This window comes from Arachis hypogaea, chromosome 17, assembly GCF_003086295.3.
Source record: "Arachis hypogaea cultivar Tifrunner chromosome 17, arahy.Tifrunner.gnm2.J5K5, whole genome shotgun sequence".
Lineage (NCBI taxonomy): Eukaryota > Viridiplantae > Streptophyta > Magnoliopsida > Fabales > Fabaceae > Arachis > Arachis hypogaea.
Window position 1 is genome coordinate 21747743 of NC_092052.1, and position 18571 is coordinate 21766313.

At 27.3% G+C, this 18571-nt stretch overlaps 1 protein-coding gene and 1 long non-coding RNA gene across 2 annotated transcripts; both read right to left on the minus strand.

The window, feature by feature from the left end:
• Positions 1-1370: 1370 nt before the first annotated feature.
• Positions 1371-3469, minus strand: LOC112766025 (uncharacterized). The gene is made up of 2 exons (XR_003815347.2): positions 3394-3469; positions 1371-1935 (listed from the first exon to the last, which is right to left on the minus strand). It is a non-coding gene; the product is annotated as an uncharacterized lncRNA (long non-coding RNA).
• A 7216-nt stretch (positions 3470-10685) lies between these two features.
• Positions 10686-16084, minus strand: LOC112766174 (peroxidase P7). The gene is made up of 4 exons (XM_025812050.3): positions 15688-16084; positions 12532-12723; positions 12106-12274; positions 10686-11462 (listed from the first exon to the last, which is right to left on the minus strand). Exons 1-4 carry the CDS (start codon positions 15898-15900, stop codon positions 11068-11070), a joined length of 969 nt encoding a protein of 322 aa, XP_025667835.1. The 5' UTR covers positions 15901-16084; the 3' UTR covers positions 10686-11067.
• Positions 16085-18571: the final 2487 nt, after the last annotated feature.

Consider the following 18571-nt stretch of genomic DNA (forward strand, 5'->3'; position numbering starts at 1 on the left):
TCCCTTGAATATTGACGGTTTGCGTTTTGATTGAGGAAGAAGAGGAAGAGTGAACGTGTTGTGGAAGGGTGATTAAGGCGCGTGCGTTGGACGCTTGATCCTAAAAGAGTGGTGCGCGTGTTTTTTCTTGAATTTGGAGCAACTTGTATAGCTTGTAAGCCAAAAAGGCTTGTATGTATAGCAGGCATGTTATTAAAAAACTTAAAAAACATGTTTTGTTATGAGATCATTTAATGGTCTAAACGTTCTGAGACCATCGAATCCAGTGCCCAAAAAGATTTTTTTATCTATCAATTATGTTTGGATATAACGATATAAAAGTACTTTTTTGTTTATTTATTACATAAAAAAACATCTTAAAAAAAAGATGTAAATTACATCTTCTCAAAAAAAATATTTTTTAGATTTTTTTAATGCTTTTACTTTTACTATTAGAAATTTGTCAAACACATTAAAAAATAAAAAAAAAAATTTTATTGAAAAAATATTTTTTTTATCAAAATAATAGCGCCCACTAGATCTACATGAACTACATTATAATCAGAAAAATTACAAAATCTTTGTTGTCTCAATTGTTTTTCATTGTTAATAGTCCATTCTTGTGAATAGCTTTTTCAATGCTCTTTACATTGCTTTTGTTCAAAGGTCAGTGTTGTCGACATAGATGTAGCCTCACCTTCAATAACAAGCAGTTCGCCATTCATGAGGCACCTTGTTTTGAACTTTGCACTGAATCACATTGACAAAGTTATTCCTTTTCAAAAAGAAAAATAAGAAATATTAATGTCAAGACAAAACTTACAGGTATCTGTTTTTATTTTCTTTCAGATTTGTTGCTTGTACTTCACCAGTAATATGGTCTCCAATATGCACAGGGAACTTAAAATTCAAGCTTTGAGACACATAAACAGCTCCAGGCTTCAATCAACCAATGATGTTATAATAGTGAAGGTTACCATAGAAAACTAAGAAAAGAAAATTTCTTCAAATAAATTTCTTCTCTGATAAAATTTCCATTTCAAATAAATAACACACTTATTTAAAAGGTTTTCATCAAGTTGGTGCCACAATTCAAAAAACCATTCAAAAATTTGGGAATAACATCTTTTATCTGAGATGAAAATAGAGTCCTTTATACGTAAGCATGCATAGAACCCATGATAATACCTAAAAAGACTATTTGTGTTTATTTCATATCCCATCTACCTATTAATAGCTAGAGAATGGTTATTAGTTCTGTTGAAGGTTGCTGAAATAATGTAGATGAAAAAGACCAAACTATACTTCTGTTACTTTTCATCTCACTCTAAGCAAGATCATATCATAGTCTAATTCATCCGTTTTAGTCACTCGATTTTGGTTTACCAAGATTGTTAACTAACACATTTCCATAATATTGATATCACAAATCAAAACAGAGAGATTAGCATGTGATTTACAAAATATGACGAGATGATGCAAGGAAACAGAGAAGCAATGAGCATCCCATGGACGAGAGGACCTTCGAATCCGACATCTCTGGCAGCCGTAGGATTAGTATGCAAAGGATTAGAATCATGGCTCACTTTAGAGTATTGAATGACATCTTCCTCGGTAAAAAGTCTTGATTGTCTCAAGACATCACCAGTTCTAAGAACTTGGGGAGTTGTTGCGGATGAAAACCATCTCTGACTCAGAGTCTTGCTGGAAACTAAACTCCAAATCAGGAACATTCTTGAAAGGGTTCAGCTCAACAAAACAAATAAAGCTCCAATATTTAGGGGTATTCATGGATCGGATCCGATCCGTATATCCGCGGTATTTATCCGAATCCGATCCGAAAATTGCGGATATGGATCCAATCCGCAAAACTTTTGGATCGGATCTGCACACTAACTGGATCGGATTGCGGATTTTGTGTTGGTATCCGCACATCCGATCCGTATATCCGCGTATCTGTAAAAATAAAGAAATAAATAAATAAATATTCTTTTTATGTTTTATTTCAACTAATAATTATCATATATATTGTATTATTTTAATTTATTATTTAAAAAAAGTATGTTTAATATTATTTTAAGAGTAAACATATTTAAAAGAATAGAAAAAATGAATTTTATTGATATTTTTTAATAAAAATAAACTTTTAAAAATATTTTTGTGTTTTGCGGATATATCCGATATCCGATCCGATCCGCACAGGATCCAACCATAAAAACTGCGAATATTAAATCCGATCCGATCCGATGATTTTAGTGCGGATCGGATCGAAATTTTGGCCATATTCGATCCGATCCGATCCGCGTTGGCAATATTTGCTACACTGATTGGAAATGAAGCAAAATTCGAGTTAATATCATCACAATTCACAACTAAAAACCAGATTTTTCAGAAAGGGTAAATCTCCATTACTGAGGGGTGTCCGCGGATCGAATCGGATCGGATATAGTTGAAAATTCGATCCAATCCGCACAATTTTCATCGGATCGGATCGGATATGATATCCGCACGTTTTAGTGCCGGATCCGATCCGATCCGCACATTTGCGGATCAAATCGGATATCGGATATATCCGCATAATTAAACATTCTCTTTTTAATCATATTTCTATGTAAAAGAATTCGATAAAAATATTTCTTTCATACTTTTAAACTTATTTATTCCTAAAATATTTTTAATCAAACTCTCTCTAAATAACAAAAATAAAATAATACAATATATGAATAATAATTACTAACTAAAACATACAAACAAGTAAATATAATACCAAACATATATATATTTATTTATTTTTAATTATTATAGTGCGGATTTGCAGATCCGCGGATCGGATATGCGGATGTAGAGCAGATATCCGCGATCCGATCCGCAAAGGGTGCGGATCGGATTCGATCCGATCCGATCAATTTGCGGATCGGATCGTATCCGCAATTTTCGGATCGGATGCGGATATTTACCGCGGATCTGCGGATATGATCCGATCCATGGACACCCGCATTACTAGTTGTAAATTAAGCCAAAATGCCAAATATTTACATGCTCTTAATTATCTAGAAAATGAACTTTAAAAGTTCCACCCTAAAGAAATAATAAATTAATAATAAATTCTTGGGGCCTTGGGGGGATTGCTATAATCATTGAAACATTTCAACAAACAGGTGAGCTGCATAGCAAAAGCAACCATATGAAATAAAGAACGAATTAACTTCCAACAAAAAAAATCAGTGGCCAATCGTGGAACTACTGACAAAACGATTTGAACGTAGATACATGATTCTTCTTAAGATACACACAAGACAAAACCATCATATTACTAATGAAAGAAAACAAAAATAATTGTTAATTAGCAGCTGTAAGTTAGCTTGGTAAAAGCACCGAAGCACTATAACAAGAAAAAAGATTGAAAAGTAATACCCGGAGCTTGCAACTTTTTTTTTTTTTGTTGTGGTTGCATACGGTATTCTACGCAACATAGGCCTGCAATAGAAACATGAGAGCCCTTTAGAAAGACATCTTTATAGTATACAAATGGGAAGCTCATTTGCTGACGTGGCGCTCATACGTTGAGTCTGGGAGTTTTTTTGCTTACGTGTCGTCACTAGAAATTTTTGGATTTATATTTATAAATTATAAATTATTATTTGCTTAGGTTGTTATTTTCAAATTTTAAGTTTGGGTTGTTTTACTTAGGTTGTTATTTTTTAAATTTTAAATTGTTTTATTTGTTTGGATTGTTTTACTTAGGTTGTTATTTTTTAAATTTCAAATTATTTTATTTAAGTTATTATTTTTTAAATTTTATTTAGATTTTACTTAGATAGTTCTTTTTTATATTTTAACACTATTTTTTAAAAATCTGTTAATTCTTTTTAGAATTATTTTTTAAAATTTTGTTGATTTTTTTTAAATTGCAGCTACATAAATTCTTTTAAAGAAATTTAGAGTTTTAAAAAAATTTACGTTAATTATTCTTCGGTTGTTACATACTAATATTACTATAAATAAAGATTTACGTTAGTTTAGAATTTTTAAATTATTATTTATTTAGGTTGTTATTTTCAAATTTTAAGTTTGGGTTGTTTTACTTAGTTTGTTATTTTTTAAATTTTAAATTGAAGTCAACCAAATTTAAAAAAATTTAGTTATGATGCAACTATAAAAGGATAAGTTATGAGAGATGTAAAACACCACAATTTAAAGTACATCAATCCCTTTTTTTACATATATCCAAAATCTCCATACTTATTCCAATGGCTGGTATTCACAAAATTGCTGACATCAATCCTACAATCGACAATTTGTGTGTACGTATACGAGTGATACGGTCATGGACACTATCAAGTTACAAAAATTCTCCATTGCCATACTCAATTGAGATGGTTTGGCTCGATGAAGACGCAAGTTTTCTACTAATATCCTTTTATCCATGACTCCAAGGTTATTTATTTATTTTTTTAAATTAAAGTCTATGTATATTGGATTAGATATTGAATAAGTCTATATTTAACTTTTTTTTATGTTATTTTCTTTTTTAAGTAGGTATCGAATAAAGCTTGATGTCATTGATGATTCTGACTATGCATGTTATGTAGTCTTTGACAAGGAGGCAAAACAAGTTTTGGGAAAGAGCTGTGTAGAGATACTTGATCCACTCCTATTGATAAGATCTTTCTCTTCATCGTTCAAGTTCAAATATCTGATAATCCACATTTTTCACCTTCTTATAAAGTTAAGAAGATAACTGATAATGTGGACCTCATAAATAAATTCAAAGAGGCTCACCCTATTCAAATTTTGAGTATATATAAGTGTACTTTCTATTAAAAATTAATTTATTTTTTGCTTCCTTGGTCATTAGTAGTATCTAATTTATAAATAATAATTAATTATAATTTTAGGATGTTGACTATATCGGTGGTTTGCTTCCAATTTCAAAGACATCCTCAATCATTGAAGGGGAGAAAGTAGAAGGTGCTAAGGTATTTGTTCAAAAAATAATTTTTTTTTGTTTGTTCTCTCAAAATTAGATCTTAATTTTATTCAAAAAATATTAGTGAGATAAAATCAAAGGTTAGAAAGAAGTCTTTAATTTAACGTGGTTTTTTGTAAAGAATTTGTTGCTTGAATTCCAATGAAGTTGCGGCCAATGATGAATCCGAATTGTTGGAAAATGCTATTACACCAACTAAGCGACTATCCTCGGAGTCGGAAGATTCGAAGGTGGAAGGAGATACCTCAACTTGCAAGAAGATCAAGATTGAGAAAGAAACTTGAGAATTTTGATGCACATGTTTTGGAATCCCTTTTAGAGTCTATCTAATAGAATAATGCCAAGCATATGTTTGTTTTGGTGGAAACATTGTCTTTTCTTGAGTTGTTATTTTTCTTTTGGTTCTTTTCGATTTTTATGTTTGGAATTTAGAATTTTTTTAAATATAAATTGAAGTTATTTGTAAATAGAATTATCAGTCTTATTAAGATGTGAAGTTATTTATACTATTTTAAAAAAATATAATACTGTTTAAATTTTAGAAAAAGTATAATAAAGTTAATAATGTTTATGATAAAACTAAAAAAAAATCATTTTTAAATTTACAAATTTCTATATTTCTAATGGACAGCGGACAACGGACGTTTGATTAGAAAAATTTATTTAAAAATTTAAAATTTATATTAGCTAATTAAAAAATTTTATTTAAAAATTTTAAATTTGAATTTCTAATACTAATTTCTAATTAAGTTTTTAACCATTTCGATTTTTAAATTTAAATTTTTTTACTTGCCATATTTATAAATTTTTATTATTATCTTTTAGATTGTAGAAGTACTTTCATCTTTTTCTCTTTTTTTAAGTATTTTTTTCTAAATTTACGTAATTTATAAGGTTATTAATTTTTAGATTATATTTAATTTTATTTATTTTTACCGATAAATAATAGGATTGATACTATTTATGACGAAACTAATAAAAATTATTTTTAAATTAACAAATTCCTATTTTCTTAATGAATAGCAAACGTTTAATTAAAAAAGTTTATTTAAAAATTTTAAATTTATACTAGCTAATTAGGAAACTCTATTTAAAAATTTGAAATTTAAAATTTTAATACTAATTCCTAATTAAGTGGCTTCTTAACCGTTTTGATTTTTAAATTTAAATTTTTTTATTTGTCTCATTTATAATTTTTTTCTATTTACTCCTTTTACATTGTTATTTTTTAGATTATCCCAGTACAACAATAGAGGTACTTTCATCTTTTTCTCTCTTCTTACTTATAAGTTATTCATTTTCAATCTCTTTATTTAAGGAAATAAAAAAAAAAGATTTTAACTATAAGTTGAATTTATTGATTGTGAGATTAAACTTATATTTTTTTTGAAAAAAGATACTTTTGTAGAAAAATATATATTATTTTCCGTAAAATATGTTTAAGTAACTAAATAAATGAGAATAAAAAAGAAATTAAAGCAGCCATTGAAAATAAAACCTGTGCGATTTTACATAGACATAAGAAGACACTAATTTCATATTCTATTTGGTAAGTTAGACATGAAAAAAATTATAAAAAAATTAGTGTCTCAAGTTAAAAATTAGTGTTTCAGCATTTTATTTTAGAGAGACACAAAATACATGTTTTTAATGGGTGTTTGTGTATGACTATGTCTTTCATCATTTTTATCTCAATAAACAAACACCATACATGTACTCCTGTGTACTCCTGTGTCTATGTTTTGATGGACATGTATACCAAAAACAATCGCTGTCATATGTGTACTACTTTATTTTTTTTAATAATATAAAAAATTTGATAATAAAAATGTATTATGTATAATGTATATATATTTTTAATTGGTTAAAAAATTTATTTATTTAATATTTTTAGGTATATATTGAAAGATGCAAGAAGTCCAAAGAGAAGCAAGATTATATTGAAGAGAAAATTGATATTAAAAGACAAAGAAAATACAAAGCGAAGCACAACTTAAAGTAGATTTCATATAAAAAAATAAATTGATTATTTTATCATTTTTGTTTTTAGGTTAGAATAATATATTTGGTAGATCCTGTTCAGCACCCAAAATTTTTTAGAGCTGTATCTACATATATGATTCATGGACCATGTGGTAGAGCATTCTCAAAATCTCCTTGCATGAAAGATGGGTATTGCACCAAATATTATCCCAAGACATTCAGTAAAAACACAGTTATCGATGATAGTGGATACCCATCATATAGAAGACGAGACACAGGGGTGGTTACTGAGAAGAAGGGAGTCCATATGGATAACAGGAATGTGGTTCCATACAATGCATATCTGCTGATGTCTTATCAAGCGCATGTTAATGTAGAGTACTGCAACAAGTCGAATGCTATCAAATATTTGTTCAAGTACGTGAATAAAGGTCCAGACAGGGTAGCAGTTGGAGTTACAAAGGAAGTTTCCAGTGGAGAGGATGCTCAGGTTATTGATGAGATCAAACAATTTTATGATTGCAGATATTTGTCTGCATGTGAGGCTGTGTGGAGAACCTTAGCGTATGATATTCATCAAAGGTGGCCTTCAGTGATGAGATTAACCTTTCATTTGCCTGGAGAGCAAAATATCATCTTTAAAGATGATGATGATCTTGAAGAAATCGTGGAAGAAGAGGAAGGAAAATGTACAATGTTCTTAGCATGGATGGAAGCTAATAAAAAATTTGAAGCAGGTCAAATTTTGACGTATGCTGAGTTTCCAAATCAATTTGTTTATGATAGAGAATCAAGGGAATGGCATCCACGCAAAAGAGGGTATTCTATCGGGGGGTTAAATTATGTTCCACCGGGTACAGGTGATATTTATTATATGAGATACTTCCGGTGATTCCGAAAGGAAGTAGACACGATATATTGGCATCCGCTATTAACTCATCCCATCTGTGGTCATTTTGTAAGGTTCTGAAACTGCATACGAATATGAGGCTTCTAATGTCTTCTTCGGATCAAGATGAAGGTGAAATGAAGAGATTTGCTAATTGGATACTTGATGTTGGAAATGGAAATATTGGCTCTGTTGTTGGTGATGAATCAGAAGTTGAAATTCTAAATGATCTATTGATTACAACTACTGATGATCCTCTCCCTCATTTGGTAGACTTTGCATATCCAAATTTATTGCAAAATATGTCAGATTACAGGTATTTTCAGAGTAGGGCAATTCTTGCACCCACGCTTGAGAGTGTCGAGAAGGTAAACGATTTTGTCTTGACAATCTTTCCAGGGATGGAAAAGGAGTATTTGAGCTCTGACACAACATGTCAAGCTGATGAGAATGAAGATGTACAACAAGAGTGGTTCACACCAGAGTTCCTAAATGACATCAAATGTTCGGGACTACCCAATCACAAGTTGACTTTGAAGCCAGGAGTCGCTGTAATGCTACTGCGAAACATAGACCAGACTTCAGGTTTATGTAACGGGACAAGATTAATAGTTAACGAACTTGGCAGCAACGTAATTGGAGCGACGGTAGTGACCGGTAGAAATATTGGAGATAAAGTGTACATTCCAAGAATGAACTTGATCCCTTCAGATTCAGGATTGCCATTTAAGTTCCAACGGAGACAATTTTCATTGACAGTATGCTTTGCAATGACCATTAACAAGAGTCAGGGTCAATCATTATCACATGTAGGGCTTTATTTGCCAAAATCAGTGTTCACCCATGGACAACTTTATGTTGCTTTGTCAAGAGTTAAGAGTCGCAGTGGCCTCAGGGTTTTAATTCTAGACGAAGACGGCAATCCAAAGTCATCAACAACAAATGTTGTGTTCAAAGAGGTTTTTAATAATATTTAGGTAAGAATAATATTATTTTTATTTTAATAGCATGTTATGATTTATACTTTTGTACAAATATTTACTATAGATATAACTAATTTATCTATAACTCTTTTTTCAGATTTGAAATGAAGTGTGTAACAAGGAGCCCAACATCCTATGCCAATTGCTTTTCTAATGAAGTTAGTAAGATACTAGATTATCGATCGATAAATTTTTATTAGCTTTTTATATAAAATTTAGTGTAAAATTAACATGCTATTATTACAGTTATATATGTTCTTATTTTTTTCATATCTCCCTCCTTATGCTTTAAGAATATTATAAACTTCAAACTCTTCTATTTATATTTTACTTTGAATAAAGATAAAATAACATATTTAACACGTTTATTATATAACGACGATGATAGTGTTATACTAAATTTAAAAAATATATGGTTATAAAATATTATTTTTAATTTAACTTATCAAATTTAAATATAAGCCCGTGCATCGCACGGGTTTAACACTAGTATTTATATATAGAAGGATAAATATTAAAAAAAATGTTTGAGAACTGGTAGAATTTATTATTTTTTGTTATCAGTTAATTAACAATATTTAAAAATGTGGGTTAAAAATATATTATTAAATTATTAAATTAAAAAAATTAGAATAATGACTAAAAATGCTAGACAAAAATAATAAATTATGCTGGTTCTAAAGTTTTTTAATCAAAGATTAAATAAATGTAAGTTATATTGCGAAAACAATATAAAAAACAACACGGAAAATTAACCAGTCACAACTCAATCACATGGAATTCAACCTATTTGAGGTAACATCCTCAAGAACAACTGTAGAATTGATATATATTTGGTCACTAATCTAATCATGCAATATATAATAATAAAGCAATATAAACTTCAATTGAAAGACATATATACTATATTGGTAGAATTCCCCTTCTCTGTTGTTTACGTTCACCATTGCATCCTAGTTTAACCTCAATATTCCTTTAGAGTATAATTCTTTGTTACCCAACTTCTTCTACCATCCAAAAGGTATTCAATTGACTCTCAAAGAATGTTGCTAATTTATGCATTTACAATTTCTTGCAAAGAGAATAAATATGGATTATATGTATCCAATTGTAAACAAACCTTACAAGGATGTGAAGAAAAAAAATTGATGTCTAGCTTTTGCTTTTGAGTTATGCAAGTTGTTCTTTGACAAGCATTTTAGTTGACTCATTTAGTTATTTATTAACCATCCAATTCATTTACATAGACTGTATTTATTTTTTAAGACTGAAATTAAGAGACTGAGACTTACTATTATATTTAGTGACTAGAGACTAAAACTAAAATTTCAGTTTTGGAATATAAAATTTCAGTCCCTTCAGTATCTCAAAAAAGCAAAAATACAGGTGATTGAAATTTTAAAAAATGGAAATTAAAATTTTAATAACATTTCTTTTAAAAGCTACTCTTATTTAATTTTTCAAATTTTAAATAAATTTACAATATCATATTTATCTTAAATTAAATATAATACTAAAACATAACTCAATTCTATATATTTTTACTAAACATAATATAAAGACTTAATTTACTAATTTAGTCTTTGTTTCTTAGTCTTTATATTACCGTTTCTGTCTCACCGTCTCAATTTCCTTTCGAAACGCAGTCATAGAGTTACTCATAGGGATCTGATCTCTTTATTCACTCTCAATATGTCCAATAAGTGTCGATAGTCTTTTTAAGTGATAGACATAGTCTTCTCTCTATTGGAGTTATCTGTTAAGATGAAGTTAGGTCCTCTAAATGACGATAAAGAGATGTATACAAACAAGTGCAATTTTGATTGCTAAGTGGTGAGGTTGGTAATAATTCTAAAACTACTTCAATAAAACACCATTTGAAAGGTGGCACTTATTAAAACACTCTTTGTAATTTATTCCTTACAATATTTTGATTACAACAAACAAATTTCCAAAGCAAGAGAAAACAACTAAACAGTTTAAAACTCACCTCCCCCACTTTTGGGGGTATATGTACTCAAAAGAAAAATAAAAAAAAATAAAAAAGTAAGGGCCTATTTGACTTTTGTTCTCATTTTCAGTTGTTTTCTGTATTTTGTAAAGAAAAAAATGAAAACAAAAAACAAGATGTTATTTGTTTTTATTTGTTTTCATCGCTTTTGCTTTTATTCTTCCAAAAATTCAGAAAATCAAGAACCAAACAGGCCTTAACTTATCTTTATCTGATTTTTTTTTTCTTCTTTCTAATTTGCTCTCCTACAGTTCCTTCTGATGATCCCTTGTGAACCAGTTAAGGGTTTGATGTTCCCCATCTTAATCATTGCGGTCGCGAAGTCGGCGAAGAAGGCCTTCTGATTGTTTGTGTAAGTCCTAACCAATGAATCAGTGGATCCTCCATTGAAGAGTTCTTGGTCAGAATGAAGGAGACCCTTTTTGTTCAAGAGATTACTGTAGTAGCTGTTGTCAAAATGGTTTGGGGTTTTAAAGTCCAAGGGTGCAACATTGTTGTCCTTTGGTGTTCCAGTAATTATTGGACAATTCTTCTTTCTGGCATTGGCAAATGTTCTGTCAATGTTGGTGTCATTGTATATGCGGCTTCTATAGACAGTGCACCTTGTCTTTCCAATTGTGTGTGCTCCTGAAAATCACAAAGATTTACGTGAGTCAAATTGGTTATTCTGTTAATTTTTTGCTTTCTTAAGACATTTATCAAACATGTCCCCAATACGTTTGAATTTGACCAAATAATGATTGCTCAATAATGACATATGTTAATCTATTGTAGAAATTGAATGTGTGACAAGCATATACAACTAAAGTATTTATTAGTGTCCCCTAATGCTATACCTTATTTACTATTTTGCAAATGAAAGAATATATATTTAATGTGCTCCAAACATAACTAACCAATTAGTTAGCCAAATTTTCTGAGTCTACTCAACAAGCTTATCTGTTTGTGTTGAATTATATTATGGGGAGTGCTAGGTAAATAATGATCATTTTGAACAACATGAACAACCCCCAATCAAATAAAAATACACTACATCCTAATTTAATGCTACTAATTAAATTAAAATTAATTTACTCTTTTAACCCTATTAATTCACATTATTCACACATTATTAAAAAATGTTGTTGTTTACCTATACTTTTTCTTATATTATAGAAGTGACATGTTTGAAAAGGAGTTGTGCCTCTTGGTTGTTTAAATGTCATGTCCAGGTCCACCATATGAAATCATAATGTGTCAAATAATGGAAGAGAAAGAGAGAGATATGTACCAGATAAGGCAGCCATGTCCTTGGTAGAGAGGCCTACAGCTTGAAACTTGGAGATAAGTTGGCTGAGGGTAGCAGTTGGAGGTGGGAGCACACCACTGTTTGCAGCTGCCAAGCTTGCTGTCTTTGAATCCCTTCTTCCTAGTTTTACATTCCAATTAGGCCCTCCAAGCTGCACATTAACAAACACGCTAATTTACTAATTATATTTAACTAACCAAGTTGGATCGGTCTAGTTGTTTGCTCACTAGTCCGCTTAAGTAAGTGTCATGAATTCGAATTTCGCCTTATCACAAATAGTTAAAAACTAAAAAAGGCATTTACTTAAAATCTTTTTGTATCCTTTAAATGAATGTAACTGAGTGCGAATTGTATTCGAATATATTGATCTAACAGCAAGAAATGGATGATCTGAATCGAAGAACTTACAAGAACAACAGAATCTCGAGCTGTAATGGCTAGAATATCAGCACAAGAAACCACACCAGGGCACACTGATTCCACCTTGGCCTTTATGGCATCAACAACATCAAAGCCTCTCAATGAATTATTGTTTGGACCTGCAGTCTTCTCTCCTTTGAAAGAGGATGTGTCATCAAGTAGCACAGATCCATCACAACCCTGTTCATAAGCACCATTATCAACCGAAATATTAGTTAGTCGTCAATATTTTTATTTCATGGTTTTATGAAGTAGTGCATTGCAGAAAGAAAAATATAAACATTATATCTAAGATTTTGAAGTTTATTATAATAATAACAATAATAAAAAAAGTCAAAAAACAATTTACCAAGATGTGGTTGATGATGTTTGAAAGCAGAGTATAGTTTAATAGGAAAATCAATCACATGGATAATTATGATTATGATGCATTTTGAGTTTCACTTGCACAAGCATGGATATGGTCGGTGCTGGCTACTATAGAACAATACTGTTGAATTAATATTTACATAAAACTGTATATATAAATTACTTTTTCATAAAGAAAGATTTCCTTTCTTCAATATGATTGTTATAAAATAAGAATCAACCATATTAGTTTTATACTAAAATTAATTATCAAAATAAAATATACATTAAAATATAAAATATATAGTAAAAATAAATTAAATTAATATATATTTAATAACTAATTTTGATGGATAAATAATATATAAGAATATTTGGATGTTATTAAATTTTATCCATGACAGTGATTGAAACCAATGGGCTGTTATTCTTAGTCCTATGCCTTAAAAGAATTTGTGCTTATAGAAACCAATAATAACCATATTAAGGGTGATTAGGCCATTAAAATTCCTTTGTTATATGTGTTTCACTTGTTCCATTATTAGAGATGTCACATCGTTGTCTACCTAAACAAAATGTCACAACATTCAATAATGAAGACATATGAAAGAGACAAGAAGAAAATAATACATGGATATGAATGGTGAGTAGCATAACTAACTACAAAAGAAAAAACATGCATATATTTTATATGGCATATTAAGTATTAAGAAAAGTATAGGGTACTAACATATTATCTGCCAACTTCTCCCAACTCTTATTTATAATTGTGTTTTATGGAAGTGTGGTCGTAGATGTGTCTAATAATTAATATATTTTAAATACATATATAAAGAGACACATCCAGAAAATATATCTATAAAGACACTTCTATTAAACACAGCTATAAAAAAGACATTTTTATTAGACACATCCAGGAACACACTCTCATAAAACACAATTATAAATAAGAGTTGGCAGAAGTTGGCAGATATACTGTTAATAACGTAGCGAAACCGTAAGTATTAAATACAAGGGTATATAGCAATAGTTTAGTGAGATTATCCACATACATACAAAGTTTACGCTGTTAAGGGAAACTCAAATGAAATTTCTTCATTTTCATAATACCGTATGTGATTGGCTTACAACCGGGGACGGTTCTATGTTTTGTGTTGTGGTGGCCGGGTAAGTGTCTTTATTATAATTTGAAAATTTTTAAATAGTATAGGATAATAATATTTATTTATTTTTATTAAATTATTGAATTTAATTTTATAATAATTTTTTATTTAATTTTTAGTATTTAATAGTTAATTTAAAATTTTATATTAAATATTTATTATAATAATTAATTCTCAATTTAAATGAAATTAATATTTTTTTTAGAAATTAACTCGAAAGAATATTATTTATCTTTTTTAAAATTAGTTTTAGTTTTTTCTGTAGCAATTATATTAATTGAAAAAAAAATTTAACAATAAATATTAGTAAGATTGAGTTGAGTTCTAATTATATGAAAATTATATTTTTAAATAATTATTTAGTAATATATATAGAAAAAAATATTTGAATTGTATTATTAAAAAAATTATTGCTCAATTTTTATAAAAATATAAAATCTAAAAAATAAAATTTTAAATTATATATTATTATTTAAATGACTATTTTAGTATTTTAATTTGTAAATTAAATATTTTAAAAATTAATCATATTTTATAATAAAAATATAATTATAATAATAATCGTACTATATATATATATAAAAAAGAATCACCTGTATATAATATATATCAAAATATAAAATATACATTAAAAATGAATTAAATAACATATATTTATATATAAAAATATAATAATTAATAGATAAGTTAATAACTAATTTTTATATATACATAATAATTTTATTATAAAAATTATTATTATATTATATATTTTGTTGTCAAAATTTTTTGAACCCATCACTACTTACAACTAAAGCATTGTAAACGGAGAAAGCTCATGTCCAAAAAAGAAAAAGAGAAAGCTAATTGAATATTCCCTATATAAAAGAGTTTGTCTAAAACATTCCAAAAAGAATCAGAATACCACTTATTTGGATATAAAGAATACATACATCTCTTGGAGAAAAAAATATTATATTTATATTATAAATGTGTAAGAAAAATTGAATTTAGACTAGAGATATAAAGATATTAAAAAATAAAAACAATACAAAAATTAGTATAAAAAACAACAAAAATGTCTTTGTCTTAAAGAGAATTTTTATCTATCTAAAATTCAATAAAAAAAAATTCATCTAAAAAAAAAAGAACTTGTCAAGTCTCTGAGTATATATTTCAATATTTTTTTCAAACCCACTAATAAAAACATAATTAAATAAAGACTTCAGTTATTAAAAACATCAATCATATCAAGTATACAAAAAAAATCAATAACTAAATTAATTATTAATATAAAATACATATTAAAATAAATTAATTAATACTATATATATTTATATATAAATATATACACATAATAATTGATTTTACATGCACATAATATTTTTTTAATAAAATTATTATTTATATATTAAAATTAGTCATTATATATTTATATATAAATATATATATTTATTAATTTATTTTTAATATATATTTTATATTTTAATATATATTTTATACTAATAATTAATTTTAGTAATTGATTTTATTATGTATCTAGTATGATTATTTTTTTAAACAATTAAGTGATAATACAGAGAGATAGAAAAGGAAAATAAATGAGATAGATTAAGCTAACTAACTAAGGTGATGAGGGAATGAAGAAAATTACATTGACAAAGCAATCATGAAAGTGAAGACGAAGAAGAGAAGCAGCCATGCGAGGTTCTTTAGCAACAGCAGATCGAACAACAGATCTTATTGCTTTAAACACATTCGGACACTTCTTTGAATAGAAGTTCTCATTTGAGAGTTGACCTGAACAACTTCCTACAAGGACAACCATCATCATCAACAAACCAAACTTCCAAGAAATTCGCGCCATTTTTGTATGTATGTTAAAGCTTAAGATACAAGATAATAATGAAGGAATTGAATAAGTTGCAAGAATGAGATATGTTATGATGAAGGAATCATATTACAATTTATAGACACTGCTTTTTATTATTTTTTATTTTTTATTTTTTCTTGTCTGCTTGTCTGGTTTTCTTTTTTAATTTATTTTAATCATCTTTTTGACTATTCTCTACATACCTTTTATTATTGGCTGTTGAGATATTCCTATCTATCAGAAAAATAAACAAACTAAAAACTAAAAAATTAATAAAGAATTTTAGCTTACAATTATAAATTATTAAATAAGTCTAATATAAAAATTAAAAATTTTTTGTTGAATTTAAATTTTATATTTTTTAATTAAGTTTTAGATATTTTTTATATAAAAAAATGTTAGAAGACTATCAGAATTTATTGATTTTGACTATTATTTTTAGTCATTAATCTAATTCTTTCGATCTAGTAATCTAATAATATATTTTTATTCATATTTTTAAATATTTATAGTTAATTGATGACTAAAAATAACAAATTATACATGATGACTTTCTAACATTTTTTTTTTGTATATGTTAAAAATTGAATATTTTTTAATATTAAATATTAATTGTAATATTAACGTACGATATAATATTGATTTCTAAGACTTTTTAAAAAATATAGAAAGAGGGCGTATATATGTCTGTGGTTAAATATGGCGGGCCAAACCGACGCCTAATCATCAAAATTCGACAAATTTAGTTAGTGCATGTCATATTATTTCTATTCTATTATATATCAGACTACGTCTCTCTACGTAGAGAGATGATTGATGAGGATGACAATATAAACTCTCATTTCTTTTAATTTAATTAAGAAACAAAATTCGTCAAATAGCATAATTTTTTTATATTTATTTAAAAAATTGTGAATTTAAGTTTCATTTCTAATAATTAAAAAGATTAAGAAACAAAATTCTTTATGCACCGTCAATTAAGAGAATCGTTTGGTTTAGTTTTTAATTTGAGAATATAATTACATGATTATTTGATGTTAGTGAAATTAAACTAATTAAAGTATATAGATCTTTCTGTATATGTTAAATTGAATTGAATTTGAATCAGATTAATCAACGTGTGTTACATTCCGAATAATATTATTATTCTTCTTTTTTTAAAGAGAAATATTGTAAATATAAAAGTTTAAAAAGCTTTATTTTTATAATAAAAAATACAATCATACTAAAATATTATAAATAACAGAATATTTTAAAAATAAAAAGATACTTAAATTTAAAGATTTAATCTTTAAATGTGACTTTTTTAATTTAAAAATAAATATTTTATTAATTATAATATTTTTTACACGATAAGATCTTAATTATAAAATTTAAAATAATAGCATAAAGATTCAATTAAAAGTTTTTAAATTATAAAAATTTAATTATAAATTTAATAAAAATAACAGAATTATTTATTTATTTATTTATTTATTATTATTATTATTATTATTATTATTATTATTATTATTATTTCAAAATATATATGTTGAAAGTTTGATTTGTAATTTGAGAGGCAAATGCATGTTGCAGTGAATTGAAGATTGTGGAAGCAGGGTCTTATGATTGAAATTGTATGGTCACAATTTGGGGTGTATATGGGTTGGATGAAGTTGGGTTCTAGACTTATATACGATTGGGTCTATTTTTGATATTTTTATTTAATTTTAAATTCAATAAAATTATATTACTTTTGAGTTATACTAAAATCGGATTTAGACTGGTGAAGTTCGAATTTTAATAAACTTTATGTCAAAAAATTATGATGCATTTATTTATAAAAAAATATATTTGTTACTAACAAGTTGATATCCATATTTAAATTTAAATTTATTTATAAATTTTAATTTTATACTTCTTTAATTTATTTTTTAATTTAACAAGTGTGATTAAAAATAACACAATAAATTTATATTAATATAACATAATATTAAAATTAATTTAAAATATATATACGTTTTTTTAGCTTCTTTTGGATGCACATAAGACCGGATAAAGTTAGGTTCGTCTTGACCTGGTCTCGATCTTAAATAATGATTTAATCTATTTTTAAAATTTTTACCCAATTTTAAATTTAATAAAATCACACTAAATTGATCCTTCAAATATTCATATCTAAGTCAAATTTTCGAATTGAGTCAGGTCATATGCACTCCTAATCACAATAGACAGAGAGACGCCTGTTGCTGTTGGGATTAATTAAAGAACATAGCGCATGTTAATTTGACGACAAAATAGCAACGGAACCATGCTCCTTATTTTATTATTATTTTTTTGTTACAAAATTAAAGGAGAAATGCCACTTCTCTTTTGCTTACATCTTAGTATTTATTTTATCACATACAAATTATTAATTAATTGAAAAGTGGCATAAAAAGCTTGCATTATATTGTGATTCGTTGCATGTATATATGGACATGCATTGATTAATGAAAAATAGGTGACACAAAATCGAATCTCTAGACCTAATAAGATTATTTATTATGCCCTCATCTAATGGAAATTTAATTTAATTTGATGATGACATTAAAGTTATATTTCATGCAGATCGAGTGAGCCTAAATTAAATAGCGAAGTTGACAATTCATAAAGTTGACACTTGCCACTTTGCCAGAGCAAACTA

Bases quoted from the DNA above. Each gene is read 5' to 3' on its own strand.
- LOC112766174 (XM_025812050.3), bottom strand. From the start codon at position 15,900: ATGGCGCGAATTTCTTGGAAGTTTGGTTTGTTGATGATGATGGTTGTC. The intron at 12,724-15,687 runs GTAATTTTCTTC...GCTTATGAACAG, and splicing joins TTCATGATTGCTTTGTCAAT to GGTTGTGATGGATCTGTGCT. The intron at 12,275-12,531 runs GTAAGTTCTTCG...GTTAATGTGCAG, and splicing joins CTCGAGATTCTGTTGTTCTT to CTTGGAGGGCCTAATTGGAA.